General features: G+C 38.9%; 1 protein-coding gene and 1 pseudogene across 1 annotated transcript; both read right to left on the reverse strand.

Moving 5' to 3' along the window:
- Positions 1–3,263: 3,263 nt before the first annotated feature.
- LOC142615916 (putative mannitol dehydrogenase) lies at positions 3,264–6,215 on the reverse strand (annotated as a pseudogene).
- A 10,839-nt stretch (positions 6,216–17,054) lies between these two features.
- LOC142617324 (putative mannitol dehydrogenase) lies at positions 17,055–19,591 on the reverse strand. Its single transcript, XM_075790116.1, has 5 exons — positions 19,443–19,591; positions 18,852–18,965; positions 17,936–18,449; positions 17,688–17,841; positions 17,055–17,502 (listed from the first exon to the last, which is right to left on the reverse strand). Exons 1-5 carry the CDS (start codon positions 19,538–19,540, stop codon positions 17,297–17,299), a joined length of 1,086 nt encoding a protein of 361 aa, XP_075646231.1. The 5' UTR covers positions 19,541–19,591; the 3' UTR covers positions 17,055–17,296.
- Positions 19,592–26,433: the final 6,842 nt, after the last annotated feature.

Consider the following 26,433-nt stretch of genomic DNA (forward strand, 5'->3'; position numbering starts at 1 on the left):
TGTGCGTGCGTGCGTGCGTGCGTGTGTGTGTGTTTCTCAAAAAAAAATAATTAGAAGAAATAAATAGTGCATTCATAATATATAAATGTTTCTATTTTAATGAAAGAGATTAAATACATTTAGAATTAATGGGTTAATTATGGTATAAAAGTGATTAGTGGAAACAAAAATGATGCATTAATCATCTAAATAAATGTGTTGCATGTTTTTAGTAAAAGTTTAGGGGGCCATTATTTAAATTTATGTCTAATATTAATAATTTTTTTTCCTAAAAACATAAGAGGGATGAGTGACTTATGAAAAGTTGAGGGGCCATTATTTAAATTTATGTCTAAAGTTACATGTTTATTTTTAAATAGTTGCTATTATCTATTTGTCATTCATTTTTTAAAATATATTTTAAACTAATTGTAAAGTTGTTATTAACAACTATTTTGTGTTGGCTTTAATTCCGTGCCAAATTTGATTGTAAGTCTATTCAATCATGTTTACCCTATATTTTATGTGGGATTTCATTGTATGGGTTGTGTGTGAAAGAGAGTGTGAAGACTCAAGCTTGCATTGAAGAAGGAGTGGATTTCGCCGGTATCTCGAGAGTAAACTTCCCGCAAAGTAAGCCAGATGAAGAGCACATGACTGGAATACGAAGAGTCATGACAATCCGGTGATAGTTGGTGTTTACGAGTAATTTGTAGGTAAGGCCTTCCCGCGAAACATTCTTTTTTGCTATTTTGGCTTATCTACTCCACCATGTCTTCACCCACACTATATATACCCACATTACCTACATATTGTAAGGAATGTTTTTCAGAGAGAAAACCCTAGCATACACACTTGAGAGTTAGAGATTGTTATACCCACAATCATCTACACAATCTTTTGTGGTTTTCCACACACTCATAAATCTCCATATCCATATCCTTGAAAGGTTGATAGCTCAAACACTTGCCACATCCAATCAGAGATAGTCAGGGTTTTATATAAGAGGCTAAGAGGCTAAGAGGTGTTTTCCTTGGAGTTAGAGCACATACAATTGAAGAGACAATGAGATTGTTCAAAGTAAGATTTCTCTCAATTAGAAACAAGAAAAATTAGAATTTTATAAGGTTATTTAGAAATTTGATTTTGATCCTAAGATTTATATTCTAATGTTTAGATTTGCCGTTGGATTAGATGTTAGATTTGAGCCATGGGATTTCACGAATAAATATTGGTTTAAGTCTTCCATTGGATTTGTACATATAATCCTAGTTTGAAGTCAAACAATTCGGCCATTCTTCTTCCGTTGAATTGGTACATACATACATACATACATACATATATATATATATACACACACACAGCTACACAACAAATCAATAAAATAACAAATCAAAGAAGCGGCTACACAACAAATCAATAAGATAATGGTAACGTGGCCAATGATGCAGCTACCCTTTGAATTTTAGATATTATATAGATGGATTATAAAATGAGAGAAAGGAAGTTACTGTGTGGTAGTTGCACTAAAGGCACGAAGGAGACACAAATATATATATACACAAATCCAACAGAAGAACAATGGCCACCTTCTTTGACTTCTTCTATAACCATTATATATATATATATATATATATGCAGCTACCCTTTGAATTTTAGATATTATATAGATGGATTATAAAATGAGAGAAAGGAAGTTACTGTGTGGTAGTTGCACTAAAGGCACGAAGGAGACACAAATATATATATACACAAATCCAACAGAAGAGCAATGGCCACCTTCTTTGACTTCTTCTATAACCATTATATATATATATATATATATATATATATATATATATATATATATATATATATGCAGCTACCCTTTGAATTTTAGATATTATATAGATGGATTATAAAATGAGAGAAAGGAAGTTACTGTGTGGTAGTTGCACTAAAGGCATGAAGGAGACACAAATATATATATACACAAATCCAACAGAAGAACAATGGCCACCTTCTTTGACTTCTTCTCTAACAATTATATATATATATATATATATATATATATATATATATATATATATTTGTGCAGCTACCCTTTGAATTTTAGATATTATATAGATGGATTATAAAATGAGAGAAAGGAAGTTACTGTGTGGTAGTTGCACTAAAGGCATGAAGGAGACACAAATATATATATACACAAATCCAACAGAAGAACAATGGCCACCTTCTTTGACTTCTTCTATAACCATTATATATATATATATATATATATATATATATATATATATATATATATATATATGCAGCTACCCTTTGAATTTTAGATATTATATAGATGGATTATAAAATGAGAGAAAGGAAGTTACTGTGTGGTAGTTGCACTAAAGCCACGAAGGAGACACAAATATATATATATACACAAATCCAACAGAAGAACAATGGCCACCTTCTTTGACTTCTTCTATAACCATTGCTATCCTACTCTTATCAGTTACGAAGCGACGCATTGGCAATTTCTAATATGTACCTGTAATTATATAGAACCTTTAGAAAAGAAGAGGATGAAATGAATGTAACATTGCTATATGATACCTAGACAAGTAGCATATGTTCTGTTAGACATTTTAGTTTTCCGTCTAGGCGGCGGGAATCTATATAATTGTCCATTACATTGCAAGAACCTGGCCATTGTACGATTGAAGTTAAGGGAACTTTTGAAAAATTCATGACGTGAATATTTTCCAACTTACCTTTGCGTTGGTACACAACTTTGTTCTAAAATCTTTACAATGCACCAACAAAGTGCTTGCTGAAACCGTTTGCATTAACAATATATAGAAAAAAAAAAATGTTCTCTGTTCTCTCTTCCTCTGTCAATTTCCAACCACATTGACGATAGAGCCATAGAGGCCATAGCATCAAGTATATTCAGCAACTCCCATCCCTAGCAGCTTGGAGTTTAGGTGTGGTCCAAATGTCTTAAACCCTATACCTAACAAAATGACATAGCATTGTAATTGAAGAAAGACAATAAAACAAACTTAAATTCCGAAGTGACTTATTAACCCAATGGTAGTAGTATTTAAGAAGACATTCCCAATCTAAGAAAGGGAAGAGATTGCATGGGCCAACAACTCACTGGGTGTTTAAGATCCCAAACCAAAAATCACTTCATTTCTCATTTATTAAATCTGGCCTTTTACGCCAGCTCCTGACCGTAGGTTTTCTCAACAAGCAACTTTGGATCCCATTTTCAGATCAAATGTAACAAATGTTAAATGTAATATACTTACTCACGAGTAATGGAAAGGCGGTAACTCAAGTGGCTTCTCTGGCATACCAACCATAATGAGCCTTCCTTGTATTTTCAATAGACCAATTAGAGGCGAGGAGAGGGCGTAGATTGTATCAATGATACCATCCAATGTGCCACAGGTAGCCTATATAGTAGATAGAGTTAGAAACTTAGATAATGTACACTTATTGTAACTCACATAATAACTTGACAATGCATGTTAACATTCTCTGATTTCAGTACCTGCATATGATCTTGGTCTTTGCTAACCAAAAAGGAGTCAGCACCAAGATGTTCTAAAGCTTCCTTTTTTTTCTTTTTTTTTTCCTGTGATGTACTGATAACTGTCACCTTAACCCCCACAGCTTTAGCAAACTTCACAGCAACATGGCCTAGACCACCGAGGCCAACCACACCCACATGCATACCGGGTTTGTCAAGTCCATAAAATCTCAAGGGACTGTACACTGTGATCCCAGCACAAAGGAGAGGGACACCTGCATCAAGTGGTAGGTTGTCTGGAATACGGATCACAAAGTGTTCATTAGAAACCATGGTGTCAGAGTAGCATCCATATACGTAGTGGTTCCGTCATAGTACTTAACACCGTGGGTGAGAATCATTTTGGGGCAGTAGTTTTCAAGAATGTCGTCACAGTTATCACAAGACTGACATGCACCAACCATGCAGCCAACGCCAACCTTGTCTCCAACTTTAGACTTTTGTACCTTACTCCCCACCTCTGTCGCTACACCCACAATCTCATGCCTGCATTATCCAATTCAATTCACATGATTTTAATATTTTGTGAAGTAAAATCCATTCATTAGTTTCATTGATAATGTATTAACATTAAATGGACATATATCATGTGAAGTATGGGAAAGGGTTGAATTAAAATGCATACAAATTACACCCTTTAACTAATTTTTTTTCCTTACATGTAGCTTTAATATTTCCATTTTGATCTATAGTTACACATTTGTTTACAATGCATATAGTCCTTCCATCAAACTTTATCAAAGCTATGCTATTAAACTCATTTATTTTCAAAAACATAACTACGTCATTTATGGGCTTTAACTGCATAATATGTATGGAGTGACTATATTGAAAACATACATATATTAAAAGATTGAAAAAAAAAATTCTAAAGACAAAAGTAAAAACATATTAGAGTAAAGAATGGAATTTGTAATTTAAACTACTAATAATAACAAGGGAATAATAAGTGCTAATCCAAGTATGATTATTCCAAACATGACAGCAAGCGATCCACTTTGTCTTCTTTGAGGTACAACACACATACAAAAGAACAAAAATAAGTAAATAAAAGAAGAGCAGAGGAACTAAACAGAATCAAAATTGATGATGCCGAAGAAATCACCAGTAAGCTGCGAGTACTCCTCCGATTGAAGCAAAACCTGCGAAGAGAAAGTAGGTGATCGACAGAGAGCACCGGTATGGTGCCGGCCAAAGACCCTCCGACGATCAAGTTAGAGTCTTTAAAACAACCCTAGAGTGCCAGAGTTGAGGTAATTGTGCGTACCTTTTGTCATGAGGGTTTCTGGGGTTTATATAGTGGAGTAGAGCCGAAATAAACGCCTTGGCGAGGAAGTACTTTCCTTTTAGAAGAGCAATTCGCGGATCTTTGCATATCGTATAGAGCTCTTTTCCTTATAGGGATCCTTTTGACTAAGACCAAACGTGTAGCGAAAGGACTTTCCTTATATTCACGTATGTAGAAGTCAAGATAGATTGAGAATGGAGGTTGGATTACTCCTTCAGCTTTTTCCTGCATAGGTCGTCAACCAATGTGCACCTCCTATATTGCCGTCAGCCTAGGTACGTCTCCAAAGATATCGTCAGCTAAGGACCTTTTCACCTTGGCCGTCAGTCTTGACTTCGCTATCTGGATTCCTTTAGCCTAACGTCGCCACGTATGGGGTCTGGCTTTGAACGTCAAAAGAGGTGTCAATGACAATGGCTGACGGATAGTACATTTCCGTCAACTTCTTAACGTGCCGTCAGCATGTAATAACGTCACTATCAGCTGCCCCCCACTCCATTATCCCGTCAGCTATGGGCGACGGGTCATGGAGTTGGTGTTACCGGGGAAATGGTGTTTGCATGGTGATTTGTGCCATGTTCATTAAATGGTGGGACACATGTCATAGACTGATTGGCTCCGCGTTTGGACGAGTGTGTCGCTTCGTCTTTCGCGCCTCCTCTCTCCTATATATACCTCACTATTTACCTTTTTCCCACTTTTTTCGCCTTGTTCATCTTGAGAGAAAGAATTCGTCACTGCCAATTTTATCACACCGTCGATCGTGCAACCGTCACCTTCTTGAGACTGTCCTCCTACAGGTAAGTTGTCTTTACTTTACCTTTTACTTTTTCTAGTGACGCCCTTTAGTGAAGTCGTCTACCTAGGATCTTAGAAAAACCCGTCGTTTGTAGGTAGTCAGATGTCTAGGGAGACGCCAAGTGATCAATCGTCAATCCGCGATGGAGCGGGTTACGACAAAGTTTTCCCATCAGGTCGTGAGCCCGTGGAGGGCCTATCTTGGTCGTCAGAAAGAGACTCGTCAACTCCTTCTAACGGTGAAGTAGAGAGTTCTAGAGGACGTGAGGTGAGTGGTGATGAAGAAGGGGTAGACGACGAAGACCAGGGGGTTCGTGGAAAGGCCAGTATCAGTGACGGGGGTGAGAGTGACGGCGACGAGGAAGCCTTAGAGAGCACCTTGGGATCCTCTAGTGATGACCGTCCCTTCATCTTACCCTCAGAGTGGTCCGTCAACAATTTTCTCCCGACGATGTCGGAGAATATTTTCAAAAGTTTACGGTCTCGTTACCAAATACCAGACGACATTTCCATCCGTCTGCCTGAGGAGGGTGAGAAGTGTTACTCGGGACGAACTGCGGACGTCGGCATGTACGACGCCATGTTCGCGGCAGGACTGAGACTGCCGCTGACGGCATTACACCGTCAGTTGGCTAACTTTCTCGGGATATCCGTCAGCCAGATTGCCCCCAATGCTTGGCGAACCTTCATTGGTGCCGAGATCTTGTGGGGTCGTCTGAGCGGTGGGAACCGTCGGCTGACCTTGGACGAGTTCTTTTGGTGTTATCGTCCTCAGCACATTTCCTCGTCAAAAGGAGTGTATCATTTTCCAGTGAGGGATAAGGAGTTGAAGTTAGTGTCAGATATGCCTGACTCCAATAGGAAGTGGAAGGGCAGATACTTCTTTGTAGAAGGAACAAATTGGGTATGTCGTTAGGAGGAGTGGGAGTCAATGCCCAATGGTTTTGATAACACATGGGCTTATGTTAGAGATTCAGGTTAATCTCGTCGACCCTTCTCGCCTCGTCTACTTTTTTGCTGTCCTAACCCGTCACTTTACACTGCAGCTAACAACCGTCCACGTATCACCGCGGAGCAAGAGGATTTCATTCGTCGAGTGACGGCCATTCCCTTGGACGAGAGGAAGTGTCGGGATCTAATCACATTAGACACTCTTCACTTATATTGTGGTGGTCCTGAGCCAACGGAGGAGGCTTGCAAATTGAACGCTTATTCTCGCCGACGTGAGTGTCCTTCAACTTCTTGTCTTTATCCTGACGTTGTCTCTTTCTAACCCTAATTCTTCGCAGAAATGGAGTCAGCTAATCAACGGGTTCGAGCTGCCGCTGCGGCCAAGAAGAAACAGCAAGAGAATGCTGGGGGCGAGTCAACCCCACCGTCAGCCCTCAGGCTTGTCGGGAAGGTCGCGGCCAAGAGGAAACCTGACGGTAGGGAAGACCGTCCAGGGAAGAAAACTGCCCCAACTCCCGGGGACAAGTCTTCACGAAGACCGTCACCTCCCAGGCCCATTCATGGGGCAGGTAAGGGGCCCATGACCTCGTCAGGCCCTATCTCCCAGGGGTCTGCACGTCGCCTGCTGACCCACAAAGATTATGCTGTAGAGGTGACGGAGTCCATTTTGAAGAAGGAGGAAATGGACCCTTGTGCCGAGCAGACCGTTGACGAGATAAAGGCGTCAGGCCTTTTCGACCTTACCAGGGTAAGTCTCGATTTCTATTTTGATGCCCGACCAACTTTTTATACCCTGACGTTGTCTTGTCCCCTTTTTCTTTCAGGCTATGGTTCGCATGAAGGCACTGTCAAGCAGGTGCTCTGCCAAGGAATGGGTGATTACTCGTCTGAACGAGCGCGTCAAGTACCTAGCTGACGGTCAGGCGCAGTTTAAGGAGGCGAACCGCATCTTGGGCACCAAGCTGACGGAGGAAACCCACAGACGGGAGCTGGAGACGGAGGCCAAGGTGACGGCAGAGAAGGAGTTGAGGTCCATCCTAGTCCAAGTGGAGACGGCTAGGAACGACGCTGTGACGGAGTTCAAGGATTCGTCAGCCTTTATAGACGCTTGTGCTGCCTACTACGGTGACGGGTTCGAGGACTGCTTGAAGCAAGTAAAGTCTGTCTATCCTGACTTGGATTTGTCAAGGATTTCCATGGATGAGTCCATCCCGTCAACCCCTGCAGGCGACGCCGTTCATGAAGAAGCTGATGACAATAATCAGAGAGACAACAGCGTCGTCCTAGCCCAGCCAGCTGCGGATCACTCCGTCACTCTGACTCCAAATCCTCACAATGGCGACCCAAATGCCGTCAGCCCTTCTCTCTCCTGTGCCCAGCCTTTCACTGTTGAAGACGATGGACAACACTGACGCCCTCTTATGAACTTAAAGCCCTTTTTTTTTTTTTTTTTGGAGAAGTGTAGACGGAGTTGTAGTATTTGGCGCCCATTTTTCTGGGCTTTTGTAAAGACATTGCCTATTTTAATTTTAATGTCATTTTATGCTTCAAGCATGTGTGTTTTTTATTGTAAGTCAAAATTGTCTGTGATGAGTTCGTTAGCTTATGTGTGACGGAATTTTTCTCTTTCAATTCAATTTTTAGAACTGATGACGGCGTCAGCTTCTTTTCCATGAAAACATAGGGTCGTTTTTTGTCGTTCCGTCAGTTACATGGGCAACGTCGTTGGACAACTTAATTGTATGCCTTAGTTTCCTAACAGCGTCAGCTTCTCTTTCAGCTAATCTAGCTCGATGTATCCATTTGGCAATACGCCCATCATTTCTACGAACAATGCCGTCAGCTAACTTATTATGCCGTCACTTTGAACATAACACCGTTACTTTGAACGTAACACCGTCACCTTGTTGCACCATGGCAAGGTAACGAGCCCAAGAGGGAACATATCAGCATTTTATTGCCCTTGTACATCTTATGTGCTTGGTGGTAAGCCTTCTAGTAATGAGGTCGTCCACCTTGTTGTCCTTAGATTGGGGTCGTCCACTTTGTGGATTTTAGAAGAAGGTTGTCCACTTTGTGGACTTTAGAATAGGTCGTCCATTTTGTGGACTTAGGAATAGGCCGTCCACTTTGTGGACTTAGATGTAGGTCGTCCACTTTGTGGACTTATAAGTAGGCCGTCCACTTTGTGGACTTGGAAGTAGGCTGTCCACTTTGTGGACTTGGAAGTAGGCCGTCCACTTTGTGGACTTGGAAGTAGGCCGTCCACTTTGTGGACTTAGAAGTAGGCCGTCCACTTTGTGGACTTAGAGGTAGGCCGTCCACTTTGTGGACTTGGCCATAAGATTGTCCAACTTGTGGACTTAGTTGTAGAGGACTTGCTGTTTTCATCAAGACATAAAAAATTCACTAGTCGTTTCTGAATGAACCTCCTCTTATTATGATGAATGCATGAGTAAAATTTTGTTCAAAATAGGAAAAAATAAACTTTTAGCCCTTTGGACTTAAAACACACTGTAAACAGGAATAGGCTAAGACAAATAATTAAGGATCATAAACTGGTAGTGAGGAGTAACGTTCTGCTTGCTATCTTCTACTGGTAGTACTTTACGAGGTGCTCGGCGTTCCATGGGTGTCGTAGTTTACGCCGTCAAGGGTCTCTAGGTGATAGGTGCCCTTTCTTCGCCATGATACGATCTTGTAGGGTCCTTCCCAGTTCGGGCCGAGCTTTCCTTGTGTGGGATCTCTGGCCGCGCCCATTACTTTCCTTAAAACAAGATCTCCGACTTTGAAGTCTCGGTGCTTGACTCGGGAGTTGTAGTGCTTGCTTACAAGGTCCTGGTATCGTGCGAGTCTCTGCTCAGCCACCGCCCTTACTTCGTCAATTAGATCCAGTTGTAAACGAACCTCTTGATCATTTCTTCCCTCGTCGTGATTGTCCACCCTATAACTTGTGAGTCCTATCTCGGCTGGAATGACCGCTTCACTTCCGTATGTCAGCTGGGTAGCATCTCAGGCCATACGCCCTTTGCCCCCTCGAGCCGAGTCTTGATGATTCGAAGCAAGGATCGGTTGGTGACTTCCACTTGTCCGTTTGCCTGAGGGTGGGCTGGGGAGGAATAATGGTTCTTGATTCCTAACTCTGAACAGAAGGCTCGGAAGGAGTCGTTGTCAAATTGTTTACCGTTGTCCGAAATTAAGACTCTTGGAATTCCATACCTACAAACAATGTTTCTCCATACAAAACCCCTTATATTCTTTTCAGTGATTGTGGCTAGGGCTTCAGCTTCAACCCATTTGGTGAAGTAATCGATGACGACGACGAGGAACTTCAGCTGCCTTGCTGCCATCGGGAATGGTCCCATGATATCCAACCCCCATTGGGCGAATGGCCATGGGGCAGTTATGGGGGTCAATTCTTCCACCGGTTGCCGAATGATGTTGCTGAACCTTTGACACTTGTCGCAAGCTCTCACATAAACCTGGGCGTCATTTTGCATTGTTGGCCAATAGTATCCGGCCCGAATCAACTTTTGTACCAATGACCGTGATCCGGAATGGTTGCCGCATATCCCCTCGTGTACTCCTCTCATAATATAGCTTGCTTCTTCGGGGTCCACGCACCTTAGGTATGGTCGAGAAAAGCCCCTTTTGTAGAGAACGTCCTTTATCAAGACAAACCGTGCAGACCGGACCTTCAGCTTCCTGGCAGCCTCCTTTTCATCAGGCAACGTGCCATCTTTTAGGTAGGAGATCAAGGGCGTGGTCCAATTGTTTCCGGAACCAATTTCCTGTATGCAGACAACGTCAATTAACGGTGAGGACTGAATGAAAGAAAGTACCTTGTCGATGGGGGTCATAGGTTCCGCGGATGCAGCTTTGGAAAGTCGGTCGGCATGTTCGTTTTCTCCTCTTGGAATTTGGACTATTTTGGCTTGCAACCCGTCCATCCTCTTTTTTGCTTGCTCCCAGTACCTCTTCATTCTTTCACCCTTGCACTCGTACTCGCCGTTTACCTGGCTTGTGACGACTTGGGAGTCACAATGAACAACCACGTTCGTGGCCCCTACAACTTGAGCAAGGTCTAAACCTGCTATCAGGGCCTCATACTCAGCTTCATTGTTAGTTGTAGGAAAATCGAGGCGAATCATACATTTGAGCTCGTCGCCTTCCGGAGAGTTAAGCACGACCCCTACCCCACCAGCCTTCTTGTTGGATGACCCGTCAGTGAAAATGCCCCATTGGGGATTCTTTTCCTCTTCGCCTTCCGCGCTGGTGAACTCAGCAATGAAGTCAGCCACCGCTTATCCCTTGATGGCGACGCGGGGGCGATATTGTATATCAAATTCACTTAGTTCTACGGACCATAACGCCATTCGTCCGGCAGCCGCAGGGCTGCCCATTGCTCGCCGCAAAGGTTTGTCAGTTAGGACGACTATTGTATGGGCTTGAAAATATGGCTTGAGCTTACGGGCCGCTGTAACCAAAGCGAAGGCAAGTTTCTCCATGGGGGGATATCTTTCTTCTGCACTGTGCAATGCCTTGCTCGCGTAGTACACGGGTCGTTGGACCTTATCGTCTTCTCTAATTAAGGCCGCGCTGACGGCTGCTGGGGAAACGGCCAGATAGAGGAACAGTTCTTCTCCTAGTTGCGAGGGGCTTAGCAATGGCGGGGAAGAGAGGTAGGCCTTTAAATCTTCGAATGCTTGTTGACACTCGGCAGTCCATTCAAAGGATTTTTTCAATGTTCGGAAAAAAGGTAGACATCTATCTGCAGCCTTCGACACAAATCTGCTAAGCGCGGCGACCCTACCATTGAGGCTTTGTACTTCCTTAATATTTTTAGGAGGGGCCATCCCCATAATGGCTTTGAATCTTGTCCGGGTTGGCCTCGATCCCTCTTTGGGATACCATGTACCCCAAGAACTTTCCTGCCGTCACTCCAAAGGAACACTTGCTTGGGTTGAGCTTCATGTTGTAGGAGCGAAGAGTATCAAATGTTTCCTTAAGATCCTCCAGATGAGCTTCTTCTTCTTGGCTTTTGACCAGCATGTCGTCGACATACACCTGGACGTTCCTCCCAATCTGCCGTGCAAACATCTTGTTCATGAGCCCCTGATAGGTTGCGCCAGCGTTTTTCAGGCCGAAGGGCATGACCTTGTAGCAAAAAAGGCCTTGGCTTGTTACGAACGAAGTCTTCTCTTGATCAGCCTCATCCATTCGGATCTGGTTATACCCGGAGAATGCGTCCATGAAGCTTAGCAACTGATGTTTGGCCGTAGAATCCACCAGGACGTCGACCCGCGGGAGGGGGTAGCTATCTTTGGGGCATGCTTTGTTTAAGTCTGTGAAGTCGACGCACATCCTCCATTTCTCGTTGTTCTTTTTGACCATTACGACGTTCGCCAACCAATCGGGGTAATACACTTCCCTGATAAATCCTACTTCTTGCAGTTTGCGGACTTCTTCTGCTATTGCTTGGTCTCTTTCTTGGGCAAAGGTTCTTTTCTTCTGTCGGACGGGCGGAAAAGATGGCGACACGTTCAACCTGTGCACCATGACCGACGGGTCGATTCTCGGCATGTCTTCGTGGCTCCATGCGAATACATCTTTGTTTTCTTTCAAGAAAGTTGCGAGTTTCTGACGTACCGCCGGGTCGGCCAGGGTTCCGACTTTTGTCGTTCCCTCCGGGTGGGCTTCGTCGAGATGTACGTCTTCGAGCCTCTCGACGGGCTCTGTCACCACCTGACGTTCTTCTATGTTCATGGCTTGAATGTGATTGTCCATCTCCATCATGGCCACGTAACATTCTCGTGCGGATACCTGATCTCCTCTCAATTCTCCAATTCCATGATCATTAGGGAATTTTATCATCAAATGGTATGTCGAGGTTACGGCTTTCCATGAGTTGAGGGTTGGACGTCCTATGATGGCATTGTAAGCCGACGAGCAATCGACTACCAGGAACGTTATGTTCCGGGTGACCTGCTGTGGGTAGTCTCCAACGGTTACCGCTAAAGTGACAGTGCCAAGTGGATGTACCCTCGCCCCTCCAAAGCCAATGAGTGGGGCATTAATCGGAATTAGTCGCTCCCTTTCAATTCGCATCTGTTGAAAAGCAGGATAGTAAAGGATGTCTGCTGAACTACCGTTGTCTACGAGAACTCGGTGTATGTTGTAGTCTCCTGCCCGTATGGTGACGACCAAAGCGTCATCGTGGGGATGGTGAAGGCGCTGGGCGTCTACTTCCGAGAATTCAAAGGGGGGATTTCCAATCCATGACCTTCCAAGTGCAGGACTTGCCGACTGGACGTTCTGGATCGTTCCGATGTATGTTTTTCGGGCTTTCTTGGAAGATCCGGCCCTTGCGGTGCCTCCTACAATCATCCTTATGACTCTTATGGGTTGCCTGGGGCGATCATTATCTCGCCGAGGGGCTTGATTTTGTGGCGGGTCCGCCTTCTCTTTGTTGACGAACCTTTGTAACCTCCCTCGCCTAATGAGAGCTTCTATTTACTGTTTCAGGTCGTAGCAATCGGCGGTGTCATGGCCGTGGTCTTGATGAAATCGGCAGTATTTATCCCTTGGTCTCCTGTTGGGATCTCCCTTCAGTTTTCCAGGAAATGCCAGAGTTTCCTCGTCTTTAATCTGCATCAACACCTGGTCGATGGGCGTATTCAGGGGAGTGAAGTTCGTGTACCTTCCTGTAGGCGGCTTGGGTCGTCGATCATCTCGTCCCTCTCTGGTTCTCCCCCTTTTTCGTCCATTATCGGGTTTGGTATCTTCCTGTCTCTCCCTTTTCCTGGGTTTATAGTCGTCTCTGACCAGCAAGGCATCCTCCACGTTCATGTACTTCGTCGCCCTGTAGTATACGTCGGACATAGTCTTTGGGTCATTCTTGCATAGAGAGAACAAGAACTTACCCTCTCGTAGCCCGTTCGTGAATGCTGCCACAAGTATCTTGTCATCTGCATCGTCTATCGAGAAAGATTCCTTGTTAAAGCGGGCTATATAGGACCTTAATGTCTCGTCTTCACGCTGCTTAATGCCCAGTATACACGCGATAGACCTCTTGTGTCGATGACTTCCAATAAAGTGTGACACGAACTGTGCACCCAGTTCCTTAAAAGTGCCGATAGAATTAGGCGTCAGCCTGGTGTACCAATCCCTCGCAGGCCCCTTCAAGGTGGTCCTGAAACCTAAAAAATGACCAAAATACTCCTGAAACCTGAAAAAAAAAAAAAAATACCAAAATACCTCTGAAACCTAAAAATGGCCAAAATAATCCCGAAGCCTAAAAATTGACCGAAATAACCTCGAAACCTAAAAATGACCAAAATACCCCCAAAACCTAAAAAATGGCCAAAATAACCTAGAAACCTAAAAATGACCAAAATACCCCCTAAACTTAAAAATGACCAAATTACCCCCTAAACTTAAAAAATGATCTAGATACCCTCGAAACCTAAAAAATGACCAAAATACCACTGAAACCTAAATATGACCAAAAAAACCCCTAAACTTTCAAATGACCAAAATATCCTCGAAACCTAAAATTGACCAAAATACCCCGAAACTTATAAAATGACAAAAATGCCCCTTAAACTTGTAAGTCGATAAAAATATACCCTAAACCAAAAAAATGACCAGAATCCCCTCTAAAACTAAACAATGACCAAAATACTCCCTAAACATAAAAAATGACCAAAATACCCCCTAAACCTAAAAAATGAATAAAATACACCGGAAACCTAAAGAATGACTGAAATATCCCCAAAACCTAAAAGTGAATAAAAGACCTCCAAAACCTAGAAAATTACCAAAATAGCCCCAAAATGTAAAAATTAACGAAACACCCCTAAAATCTAAAAAATTAGTGACATTCCCTTGAAACTTGCAAGATGACTAAAATACTCATCGAACCTTTAATTTAACGAAAATACCCTCAAAACATCCAAAATACCGCAAACCCCTATTTTGGTAATTTTAAAGGCTTCAGGTGTATTTTGTTCATCTTGGTATGTTGGTCATTTTGGATATTTTGAGGGATGTTTTGGCCGTTTTACATTTTTAGAGCTATTTTGGTCGTTTTAGAGGTTTCAAGGTATTTTTGGTAATTTTAGAGGTTTTGGGTTTATTTGGGTCATTTTAAAGGTTTATGTGTATTTTCGTCACTTTATAGGTTTGAGGATATTTTGGTCATTTTTTAGGTTTCAGGGGTATATTAGTCATTTTATAGTTTTAGGGGGTACTTTGTTCTTTTTCTAGTTTTGGTTTATTTTCGTCAATTTTTAGGCTTTGGGGTTATTTTGGTCATTTTTTAGGTTTCAGGGGTATTTTGGTTATTTTAGAGGTTCAAGGGTATTTTTGGTCATTTTAGAGGTTTCGGGGTTATTTTGGTCAATTTTTAGGCTTCAAGGTTATTTTGGCCATTTTTTAGGTTTCAAAGGTATTTTGGTAATTTTTTGGATTTCAGGCGTATTTTGATCATTTTTTAGGTTTCGGGGCTATTTTGGTAATTTTTTGGGTTTTAGGGGTATTTTGGTAATTTTTTGGGTTTAAGGTTATTTTGGTAATTTTTTGAGTTTTGAGGGTATTTTAGTAATATTAGGTTTCGGGGTATTTTGGTCATTTTTTGGGTTTCAAGGGTATTTTGGTCAATTTTTGGATTTTAGAGTATTTTGGTCATTTTATGGGTTTTTGGGGTATTTTTATCATTTTTTGGGTTTTAGGGGTATTTTGGTTATTTTTTGGTTTTGGGGGTATTTTGGTAATTTTTAGGTTTCAGGGGTATTTTGGTCATTTTTAGGTTTCAGGGGTATTTTGGTCATTTTTAGGTTTAGGTGTTATTTTGGACATTTTTTAGGTTTTGGGATATTTTAAAGTTAGGTGATTTGTAGAAATGATACTTGTATCATAATTGGGTCTAATTGGGTACTCAATTAAAACCCAATAAACATTAATGTTAATTGGGTTAATACCCATTTAACCCAATTAATAATTGGGTGGGTTTGGATGGGCAAATGAGTTTGGGTTGATTTTGCCACCCCATATTGTGACTTTGGTCAATTAAACGGACTTGGGTTGTTTTGGGCTTGGGATAAGTCTAATTTGTCAAAATTTGCCGTTAGTTGGTGCCTATGTGCAAATTTCACATCACTTAAAAAATTAAGCATACTATTGGATGCTGAGGAGGGACTAAATTTTTTTTTAATTTTAATTTTAGGGACTAAACCATCGTTTGGAAGGGGGAACTCAATGAAATGGAAATGAATGAATAGAATAATTTTAGAATATTCTTATCTTTCTTTTATTTGGGAGTTTTAATGGAAGAAATGAAATGTTCATTCTCTTGTTTGAGAGTTTAAGTGGGAGGGAATGAAATGAGTAGGAAAGAACACTCATTCCTCTCTATTCTCGCAAAACCTCAAATTTTCATTCTCCTGAAACTTTAGAAACCAGAAACACTAATTTGGCATTTTTAAACCACAAAATGCTTGGTTTCCATTTCGGTTGTAGGTGTAACCAACTTGCTATTAAGGATATGACAGAAAGAAATAATAGAAAAAGCACTCCAAAATTGTATTATTTATTTGACACTAATGGTTGAAGTGAATTTTTTGAAGATAAAATGGATTATAGGAGTGTGTGACTCAAACTTCCTTCTTGCATGCATCCTCTGGATTCAAATATTTTCTATTGATTCCTTTCAAAAAAACAAATAATTTGAATAGTTTGAATAGAAGGTCATATCTTTTCTTATCAAAGATCAATCCTGAACTTGACGGATCTTTCCCGAAAACCTAAGGGTTCCTCCACAAGGTTATTCCACAGAGGGTGAGTCAGGGCCTAAGATCAGGCCGAAAGGTGTAGAGAGTTGTTGTGAATCGATCCAAATTGAAGAAAGAATCGATAATTTATTAATAAAATTTATCGTACGAGAATAAAGATAAAGTCCCATTTCGGCAATGCAATGTAGTTGGACTCTCATGTCGATTCGAATGAATCATCTATTCCGCGGAGGTAAATCTTTTTCTACCCAAGTCCAACCCATTGGCACCCTTTAGGGGTTCTAACCAGGGAGCATGCAAATCCCAAAAACGCATAGTTTCTCCCCCAAAGGCGTAGTCGATGGACAATACGTGAATATTCCTATACTGCCCCTTGTTGGTCCCGAGAGACGGAGGAGGCTGGGTTAGCCGAAAGATACTTGGTAGGTAAATTTTAAGCACCAACAAAGTATTTTCACCATTCATTAATGTATGTTATTTTGGTGATGTTTTCAAACTCTATGCATTACTTTTATTATGGTTATATTGATTGGGTAAATGTATACATTTTAAAAAAAAAATAATAATTAAGATGCGAACAAGTAAAATGACATAGCATTGTAATAGAAGCCAGGCAATGAAGCAAACTGAAATTTATGTGTATATTAACACAAAGTTACCGGATGGGACTATATTCCCAATCTGAAATGGAAAGAGATTGTATGGGACTATAACTCACTGGATGTTTATCCCAAACCAAAAATCACTTCATCCCTCATTTATCACAAATGCAACCCATTACATCTTTGTGTCACTGTGAGGAAGAAATATTCAGTAAACCGAAAAACAAAGATTAGAGTCTAGGAGATACCAGAAGATAACTTAATCAACTAAAAGATATTCTCATCTCACCAATGAGCCTTACTAAAAAAACAGTAAAAATCAATTGCTCGACTTCAATGTGTTCCCAATATCAATGACAAATCGGTATACGACATACGCTTTTAGAAGTCGTTCCATTGCAGTGTTCACATAATCAATTGGAATAACCTCAATGTCAGCTGTTATGTTGTGTTTGGCTGCAAAATCAATCATTTCTTGTGTTTCCTTCATGCCTCCAAAGCAACTACCACCCAATAATTTCCTTCCTGTCATTCCATAACATTTATTAATACACAATTTATCAATGGAAATGCATATGCAGCAATTAGGCCTGTACAACACTAAAGAAAATAATAATAATACACCCAGACTTATATAATTACTAAGTCATATCAACATAACAAGCAACTTTGGATCCCCTTTTTAGATTCAAATGTAACAATTGTATTACCCATTAGTAATGGAAAGACTGGTAACTCAAGTGGCTTCTCTGGTGCACCAACCATAACGAGTTTTCCTTGTGTCTTCAATAGACCAATTAGAGGCAAGAGAGGGTGTTGAGCAGAGACTGTATCAATGATACCATCCATTGTGCCCTGGGCAGCCTATATAGTAGATAAGTTAGAAACTTAGATAATGTACACTTATTGTAACTCACACATGCTAACTTGACAATGCAACATGTTAACATTTCAGTACCTGCATCTGGTCTTGGTCTTTGCTAACCAAAAAGGAGTCAGCACCAAGATGTTCCAAAGCTTCCTTCTTCTTGTTGGGTGATGTACTAATCACTGTCACCTTAACTCTCATAGCTTTAGCAAACTTCACTGCAACATGGCCTAGACCACCAAGGCCAACCACACCCACATGCATACCAGGTCTGTCAAGTCCATAAAATCTCAAGGGACCCTGCTTTGTGATCCCAGCACAAAGGAGAGGGGCACTGGCATCAAGTGGAAGGTTGTCTGGAATACGGACCACAAAGTGCTCATCTGAAACCATGGTGTTAGAGTAGCCTCCATATGTGATGGTTCCATCATAGTACTTAGCACCATAGGTGAGAATCATTTTGGGGCAGTAATTTTCAAGGTTGTTGTCACAGTTATCACAAGAATGACATGCACCAACCATACAGCCAACGCCAACCTTGTCTCCAACTTTGAACTTTTGTACCTTGCTCCCCACCTCCGTCACTACACCTACAAACTCATGCCTGCATTGTCCAATTCAGTTCCCATGGTTTCAATATTTTATGAAGTAATAAAATCCATTCACTCTGTTTCATTGATAATGTACTAACATGTAATGGACATATAGCATGTGAAGTATGGGAAAGTGTTGAATTGAAATGCATACAATGTTTAATCTATTTAAGTTACACATTTGTTTATAATGTTTAGTCCTTCCATAAAACCTTTATCCGAACTATGCTGTTACATTTTATTTATTTTCAAAAACATATTTATGTCATTTTGGCTTTAGCCGCGTTATATGGATGGAGTGGCTACATTGAAAACGTACATATATTATAGAAGTAGGATTCCTAGGAATCGTTAACATTAACATTAACATTCCCATGTATCAAAAAAAAAAAAAAAAAAAAACATTAACATACCCAGGGATAAGTGGGTAGATAGACGAGCCCCATTCGTTCTTGACCATGTGAAGATCTGAGTGGCATATCCCACAAAAAAGAACTTTGAATGTTACGTCCTTCTCTCCCGTTGCCCTGCAAGCATACCATACCATGTTATATTTAGCAAGAACCAACAATTCAGAACTAAATTTTCTTTAAAAAAAAAATGTTAAAAAGGATGAATCATTATTGATAATAGTTGAGTAAACTCCATGCACCATGATTAATTTTGATCATGGTCTAGACTCAGATTCCCATCCACAAGTAACTAATTTTTTTTATAAAAAATTCTCTATAATATCACAATAGAATAAATGAAAGCCTTTTCACTATTGTCTTTCATCCAAAAAAAGAAAAGAAAAAGGAATGCATAACAAAAAGATCCAATTTCATTTGAGATAAAAATGCGAATGATCCAATTTCATTTTTATTGGCTCCTCCCCATAGTATATGAGGAAAACAAAATGATTATAAGGCATAACAAAATGATCCAATTTCTTAAGATAATCAAAATTTTAGATTAAAAAGAAAAAAAAAATCAAGCAAGATTGAATGAGAGAGAGAGAGGACCTTCTTGAGAAATTGAAGGGAGAGAGGAGGCCAGAAGTATCCCTGGCTGCCCATCCAAAGGCCTTGCTGGGGTGCTCAATCTCTGGTGATTTCGCCATTGAATTTTCTCTTGAAAGCAGGCTATATATGAAACAACAATTGGAACGTTTTAGTAATGACTAGTAAATAAGTTTGTGATTTAAGTACAAATAATGTACCTATATATATATATATATATATATATATATATATATATATATAGTAGTAGAAATGAGGGACTGTTAGTGTGGTGACGTATTGGCTCAGCAAATGGGAGCGAGAGTCTGACGTTAGACAAAATTTCAAACTTTCTTGTTGACCACTCTACTCTTTTCTCGAACCAGGAAAAGTTAAGGAAGAGGAGTTTCTTACGGCTTCTTAGTTCTTTTGCCAAGTCTTCTAAAAAAAAATAGTTTTTTTCCCACACTTTCGGTCGGTTTTGTTGATCCGTACGTTTTCTTGTTGTGTTGCCAAAAAGTGCCTTCTTTTTTTTTTTATAATATTATTCATTTCCTATTTGAAGATTTTGCTGTTTATGGTTCCATTGTGGTTGGTTAGGATATTCATATTCATTTTTTTCACATTCATTTTTTAAATTTAACATTTTAATTTTTAAATTTTTTTATTTAATAGTTGAGATTGAAAGTTTCTTTTTTGAATTTTCAATCTCAACTATTTATTACTATTATATCAAGTCCGTTGGTCTATTTTGTTGTTACCTACCCAAAAAAGATTGGGTTTATATTACTAAAAAAATAAAAAAAAAATAAAAAAATCTCCGAAATCCTTCTAAAGTGACATATGTCCTTTATTTTTTTTTAATAACTAAAATATGATTAATAAATGCTATTTTCTTATATATAACAATAAAAATGTTTATATATAATATTAATAAAAATTAACATAATTTTAACTCCAAACCATAAAATCAAAATTTATTATTTCATATAAAAGGGAAAAAAGTCCAAAAATAATGAAGAATGTTTTTACTAACAAGATTTCCTTATATATTCTATATATGTTATTATGGTATAAGAGTAATTAGAAGAAATAACTCAGTGTTGTTGAGTCATCTCACGTGGGTAAGGTGTAATATTGAGAAGGAGTTTATCATGTGTTCTGCGACGCTAACTGCCGCATATAGTTTTGGTGTTGGCATATGAGTGTAGTCCCTTATCTCATTCCCCTTCCCCTATATATATGTGCGTGCGTGCGTGTGTGTGTGTGTGTTTCTCAAAAAAAAAATTTAATTAGAAGAAATAAATAGTGCATTCATAATATATAAATGTTTCTATTTTAATGAAATAGATTAAATACATTTAGAATTAATGGGTTAATTATGGTATAAAAGTGATTAGTGGAAACAAAAATGATGCATTAATCATCTAAATAAATGTGTTGCATGTTTTTAGTAAAAGTTTAGGGGCCCATTATTTAAATTTATGTCTAATATTAATAATTTTTTTTCCTAAAAACATAAGAGGGATGAATGACTTATGAAAAGTCGAGGGGCCATTATTTAAATTTATGTCTAAAGTTACATGTTTTTTTTTAAATAGGTTCTATTATCTATTTGTCATTCATTTTATAAAATATATTTTAAACTAATTGTAAAGTTGTTATTTACAACTATTTTGTGTTGGCTTTAATTTCGTGCCACATTTGATTGTAATTCTGTTCAATCATGTTTACCCTATATTTTATGTGGGATTTCATTGTATGGGTTGTGTGTGAGAGAGAGTGTGAAGACTCAAGCTTGCATTGAAGAAGGAGTGGATTTCGCCGGTATCTCGAGAGTAAACTTCCCGCGAAGTAAGCCAGATGAAGAGCACATGACTGGAATGCGAAGAGTCATGACAATCTGGTGATAGTTGGTTTTTGCGAGTAATTTGTGGGTAAGGCCTTCCCGCGAAACATTCTTTTTTGCTATTTTGGCTTATCTGCTCCACCATGTCTTCACCCACACTATATATACCCACATTACCTACATATTGTAAGGAATGCTTTTCAGAGAGAAAACCCTAGCATACACACTTGAGAGTTAGAGATTGGTATACCCACAATCATCTACACAATCTTTTGTGGTTTTCCACACACTCATAAATCTCCATATCCATATCCTTGAAAGGTTGATAGCTCAAACACTTACCACATCCAATCAAAGTGTCAAGTAAGGTTTTGGTGCTATCGGGAAGTATTGGAAGAATCCAAGCTTTGGCGGATGCAATCGGGCACATTGCGAAATCTGGAAAGCTAGACAAGCTACGGTTCCAAGAAGCCTTGTCGGAGTAGGAGTTTGGAGGGTTTAGGTGCATTAGGTAGATTAGGCTTGGAGGGTCTCTTGCTATTCATGTATCCCAACTTATTGTCTAGTGGATCGATTTACTGCTTGGAGGAAGACGGAAATGTTTTTCCCCGAGTTCTTCGGTTTCCTCTTTGATAATACATCGGCGTATTATCTTGTGTTTACATTTCTCTTCCCTACTCTTTTAGCATTCATTTTACTGCTATTATATGATGAATATGGCTCAGAGTAGTTTTATTCTTTGTTCACTTGCATTTACTCTATTTCGCATTTAGTTTAAGTTAGAGTAAAATAAATCGAGGCGTAATAATTTTAATATGGGGTTTGAATAGCTCTTGTGGTTTTACAAAAATTCGAGCTTTCAATTGGTATCAGAGCGGGTGCACTTCTTATGGTTTCATTACCTAAGTGCGATCCTAGACCCTTTTTGTGATGGATCAACCACAATTGCTCAATGCTCCACCATTCTTTGATGGGAGAAACTATGCGTTTTGGAAAGTCCGTTTGAGGGCATTCCTTTATGCTATAGATGAGTTCGTATGGGATTCCATTGAGAATGGGTATGTTAGACCCACGATTGCCAAGTTCAAATGGGACAAGGCAGCTTTTGCTTTGGCAAATGCCAATAGTAAAACAATTAATGCTATCTTTTGTGGTATGTCTACTGGATTTCACAGGATATCGCATGTGAAGACCGCCAAGGAAGCTTGGATGATTCTTGAGACTACCTATGAAGGTACCAAGAATGTTAAGTGTAATACCCCACATAATTTTATTTAAGAGTTTTCTTTGAAATATAATTGATGGGCTATAGGCTTTCTTTTAATTATTGTTGCAGCCCATTTCCCACTAAGCCCACATCTTATAATACAAACTACAGGGTAGAGGAAGAGATAGTCAGGGTTTTATCTAAAAGGCTAAGAGGCTAAGAGGTGTTTTCCTTGGAGTTAGAGCACATACAATTGAAGAGACAATTAGATTGTTCAAGGTAAGATTTCTCTCAATTAGAAACAAGAAAAATTAGAATTTTATAAGGTTATTTAGAAATTTGATTTTGATCCTAAGATTTATATTCTAATGTTTAGATTTGCCGTTGGATTAGATGTTAGATTTGAGCCATGGGATTTCACGAATAAATATTGGTTTAAGTCTTCCATTGGATTTGTACATATAATCCTAGTTTGAAGTCAAACAATTCGGCCATTCTTCTTCCGTTGAATTGGTACATACATACATACATATATATATATATATATATACACACACACACACACAGCTACACAACAAATCAATAAAATAACAAATCAAAGAAGCGCCTACACAACAAATCAATAAAATAATGGTAACGTGGCCAATGATGCAGCTACCCTTTGAATTTTAGATATTATATAGATGGATTATAAAATGAGAGAAAGGAAGTTACTGTGTGGTAGTTGCACTAAAGGCACGAAGGAGACACAAATATATATATACACAAATCCAACAGAAGAACAATGGCCACCTTCTTTGACTTCTTCTATAACCATTACATATATATATATATATATATATATATATATATGCAGCTACCCTTTGAATTTTAGATATTATATAGATGGATTATAAAATGAGAGAAAGGAAGTTACTGTGTGGTAGTTGCACTAAAGGCACGAAGGAGACACAAATATATATATACACAAATCCAACAGAAGAACAATGGCCACCTTCTTTGACTTCTTCTATAACCATTATATATATATATATATATATATATATATATATATATATATATATATATATTTTCAGCTAGGCTTTGTATTTTAGATATTATATAGATGGATTATAAAATGAGAGAAAGGAAGTTACTGTGTGGTAGTTGCACTAAAGCCACGAAGGAGACACAAATATATATATATACACAAATCCAACAGAAGAACAATGGCCACCTTCTTTGACTTCTTCTATAACCATTGTTATCCTGTTGGATTTGTGTATATATATATTTGTGTCTCCTTCGTGCCTTTAGTGCAACTACCACACAATAACTTCCTTTCTCTCATTTTATAATCCATCTATATAATATCTAAAATTCAAAGGGTAGCTGCATCATTGGCCACGTTACCATTATTTTATTGATTTGTTGTGTAGCCGCTTCTTTGAAGGTGTTTTTAATAATACTTTAAATAGTTTTATCTTTACATATTCATCTACATTAATTTAGATAGAACTCCTTTCACACTTTTCTTCTTTGATCATTAATCTTACATCAATTCATTGTCTCTTCCTCTCTTTTAGCCCTTCCTCTACCCATCAAACTTGAATGACTATATATTATTAAAAAATTCAAAGAACAAATCAACAAGAAAAAAAAATGGTCATATAGCTTATGATTCGATCCCCTTTAGTAAATTTCTGTCAATTACGTCCGTTCAGTTTAGTTCAATCAATTTGGTAAACTTTAGTCCAAATTGGTCTTTGGCGGTCCACTTTGGTCTATTTCAATCTTATTTGGTCTGTTCAGTCCATTTCGTTAGCTTTAATGTTTTTTGGTCCGTTCAATTCATTTTAGTCCATTTGGGCCACTTCAATCCAAGTTGGTCCATTTGATTCATTCAGTTTATTTTGGTCAAATTCAATCAATTTCAATGTACTTTCTTAAGAATGATAAAAGATAGGTTTGGGTTGAGAGTAACTATTCTGAATCCAAATTTATTCAAAATTATATATGATAAAAAAAAATATTATTTGTAAATGCTTAATTTAATAATTTGTGGTATTATCTTTCTTAATGTTCTTTTTTCCCCCCGTAGCTGATATTAGTATTTTGGTTTTGAATGAATTGCACAAATTTAGTGTTTTGATATGATATAATTTGTATATATATAGGGATAAAAAATTTGAAAATTTATGATATTAAGTTGAGTATCAATTCTTTGATGAGTTGGATACTATTATGAAGTTGCACTAAATGCATCTTTTTAGTTGTCGAAAAACCTTGCTGAATGAAAAGGTAATATCCAAGCCTATAGATATGGAAAGCATAACATCAAAGTATATTGAACAATTTTTGGACCCATTGGACCAAATTTAGAGACAAGTATAAAAGAAATTGTTAAAATAATTATTGCGTGTGCAGTACAACTAATGAATTGGAAAAAATAAAATTTTAGTTTAATTTTTAGTGTTTGTTTAATGAGTATATATTTGCTGCTCCATATTGGATCGGAGTTGCATTATGTAGTTTTATTTACAGTTTTGGAAGTTCTTTTTGAGAGAAGGAGGTCCTTCTTGAGAATTTGAAGGGAGAGAGGAGGCCAAAAGTATCCGTGGCTACCCAACCAAAGGCCTTATTGGGGTGTTCAACCTTTGCTGATTCCACCATTGATTTTTCTCTAGAAAGCAATTGGAATGTTATAGAGTAATGCAATGCCCCTAGGTCAGCAATGACTAATAAGTGTGTCATATGGTACTATAATGTACCTATATATATAATACTAGAAAGTAGAAACGAGGGATTGTTTGAGGTGTGGTTACATATTGTCTTAGCAAATGGTAGTGCAAACTGCAAATTAGTTGGGGATACAAATTTCGAACTTTCTTGTTAACTACTCCCACTACAAGAATTTTGTACTATTGCGGCGTTTTTTGGGACCGCCGCTATAGGTATAGAATTTTGCGGCGTCCTACAACGGTGAGACATAAAACCGCCACAATATATATGTTTTAGTGGCGGTAACTTAGATATAGCGACGGCCCTAAAACCCGTCGCGCCAAATACATCATTTTGTGTAGATACTATAGCGGGGGTAGAGAAAAACGCTGCAATATGCGAGCTGTAGCGGCGTTTGTATGACCGCTACAATAGGTACTCCTTTTTTCAGTGATTTTCCTTAGTTATAGGGGTGGGTTGAATCGCCGCTATAGACCTTCTAAATTCCCGCCTCTCCCCAAATCTTCTCTCTGTTTTTTATTGGCTTTTCATTTTTACCAAAAACATTGTATCTCTCTATCTCTCATTCACTGTATCTCTATCTTATTCACCTCAGAGACCCAAAATCCTAGCTTGCTCTCTTTAGCTCTCACTCTCCCTTGCAGACCCAAAATCCCACCCAAACACTATTTATCTTTTAAACCTCTCTCTCTCTCTCTCTCTCTCTCTCTCTCTCTCTCTCGTAGACCCAAAATCCCACCACCGCCGCCACCTTCACAACAACCCCACCACCACCACCAAACCACGTTGACTTAGTGGCCGCCATCTAGCAGCCCAATCCACCCCATTAGCGCCAACTCATTTCAATCCACCTCATGAGTTTTTTATTTTTATTTTTTATCTGATGTGTTATGTTCAATGTGTTATTTGTTTTTTTGTTGTTTGTTTGGTAATATATTAGGATGTTTTCTAGTCAAAAACCAAATTATTCCTCTGAATTCTTTAATTCTTTAATTTTTAAAAATGGGTTATTGATGTTGGACTTGTTTATCGGGTTGATTGTGTGAAGAAAATGAAATGCAATTTGAGCCAAAGTTGTTCAATTTCTCTCTCTCCGTGGGGAAATTGTGAGATTATCATAATGTTTAGACTATATTGAATCAGTCACGTAATTTGAGATGAATGGGGAGTGAATGTGCTTATAATCTTCTCAAACTGATATGCTATTCAAAAGGTGGAAGCACTCTCCTTCAACATAG

This window comes from Castanea sativa, chromosome 11 (genome assembly GCF_040712315.1).
Source record: "Castanea sativa cultivar Marrone di Chiusa Pesio chromosome 11, ASM4071231v1".
Taxonomy (NCBI): Eukaryota; Viridiplantae; Streptophyta; class Magnoliopsida; order Fagales; family Fagaceae; genus Castanea; species Castanea sativa.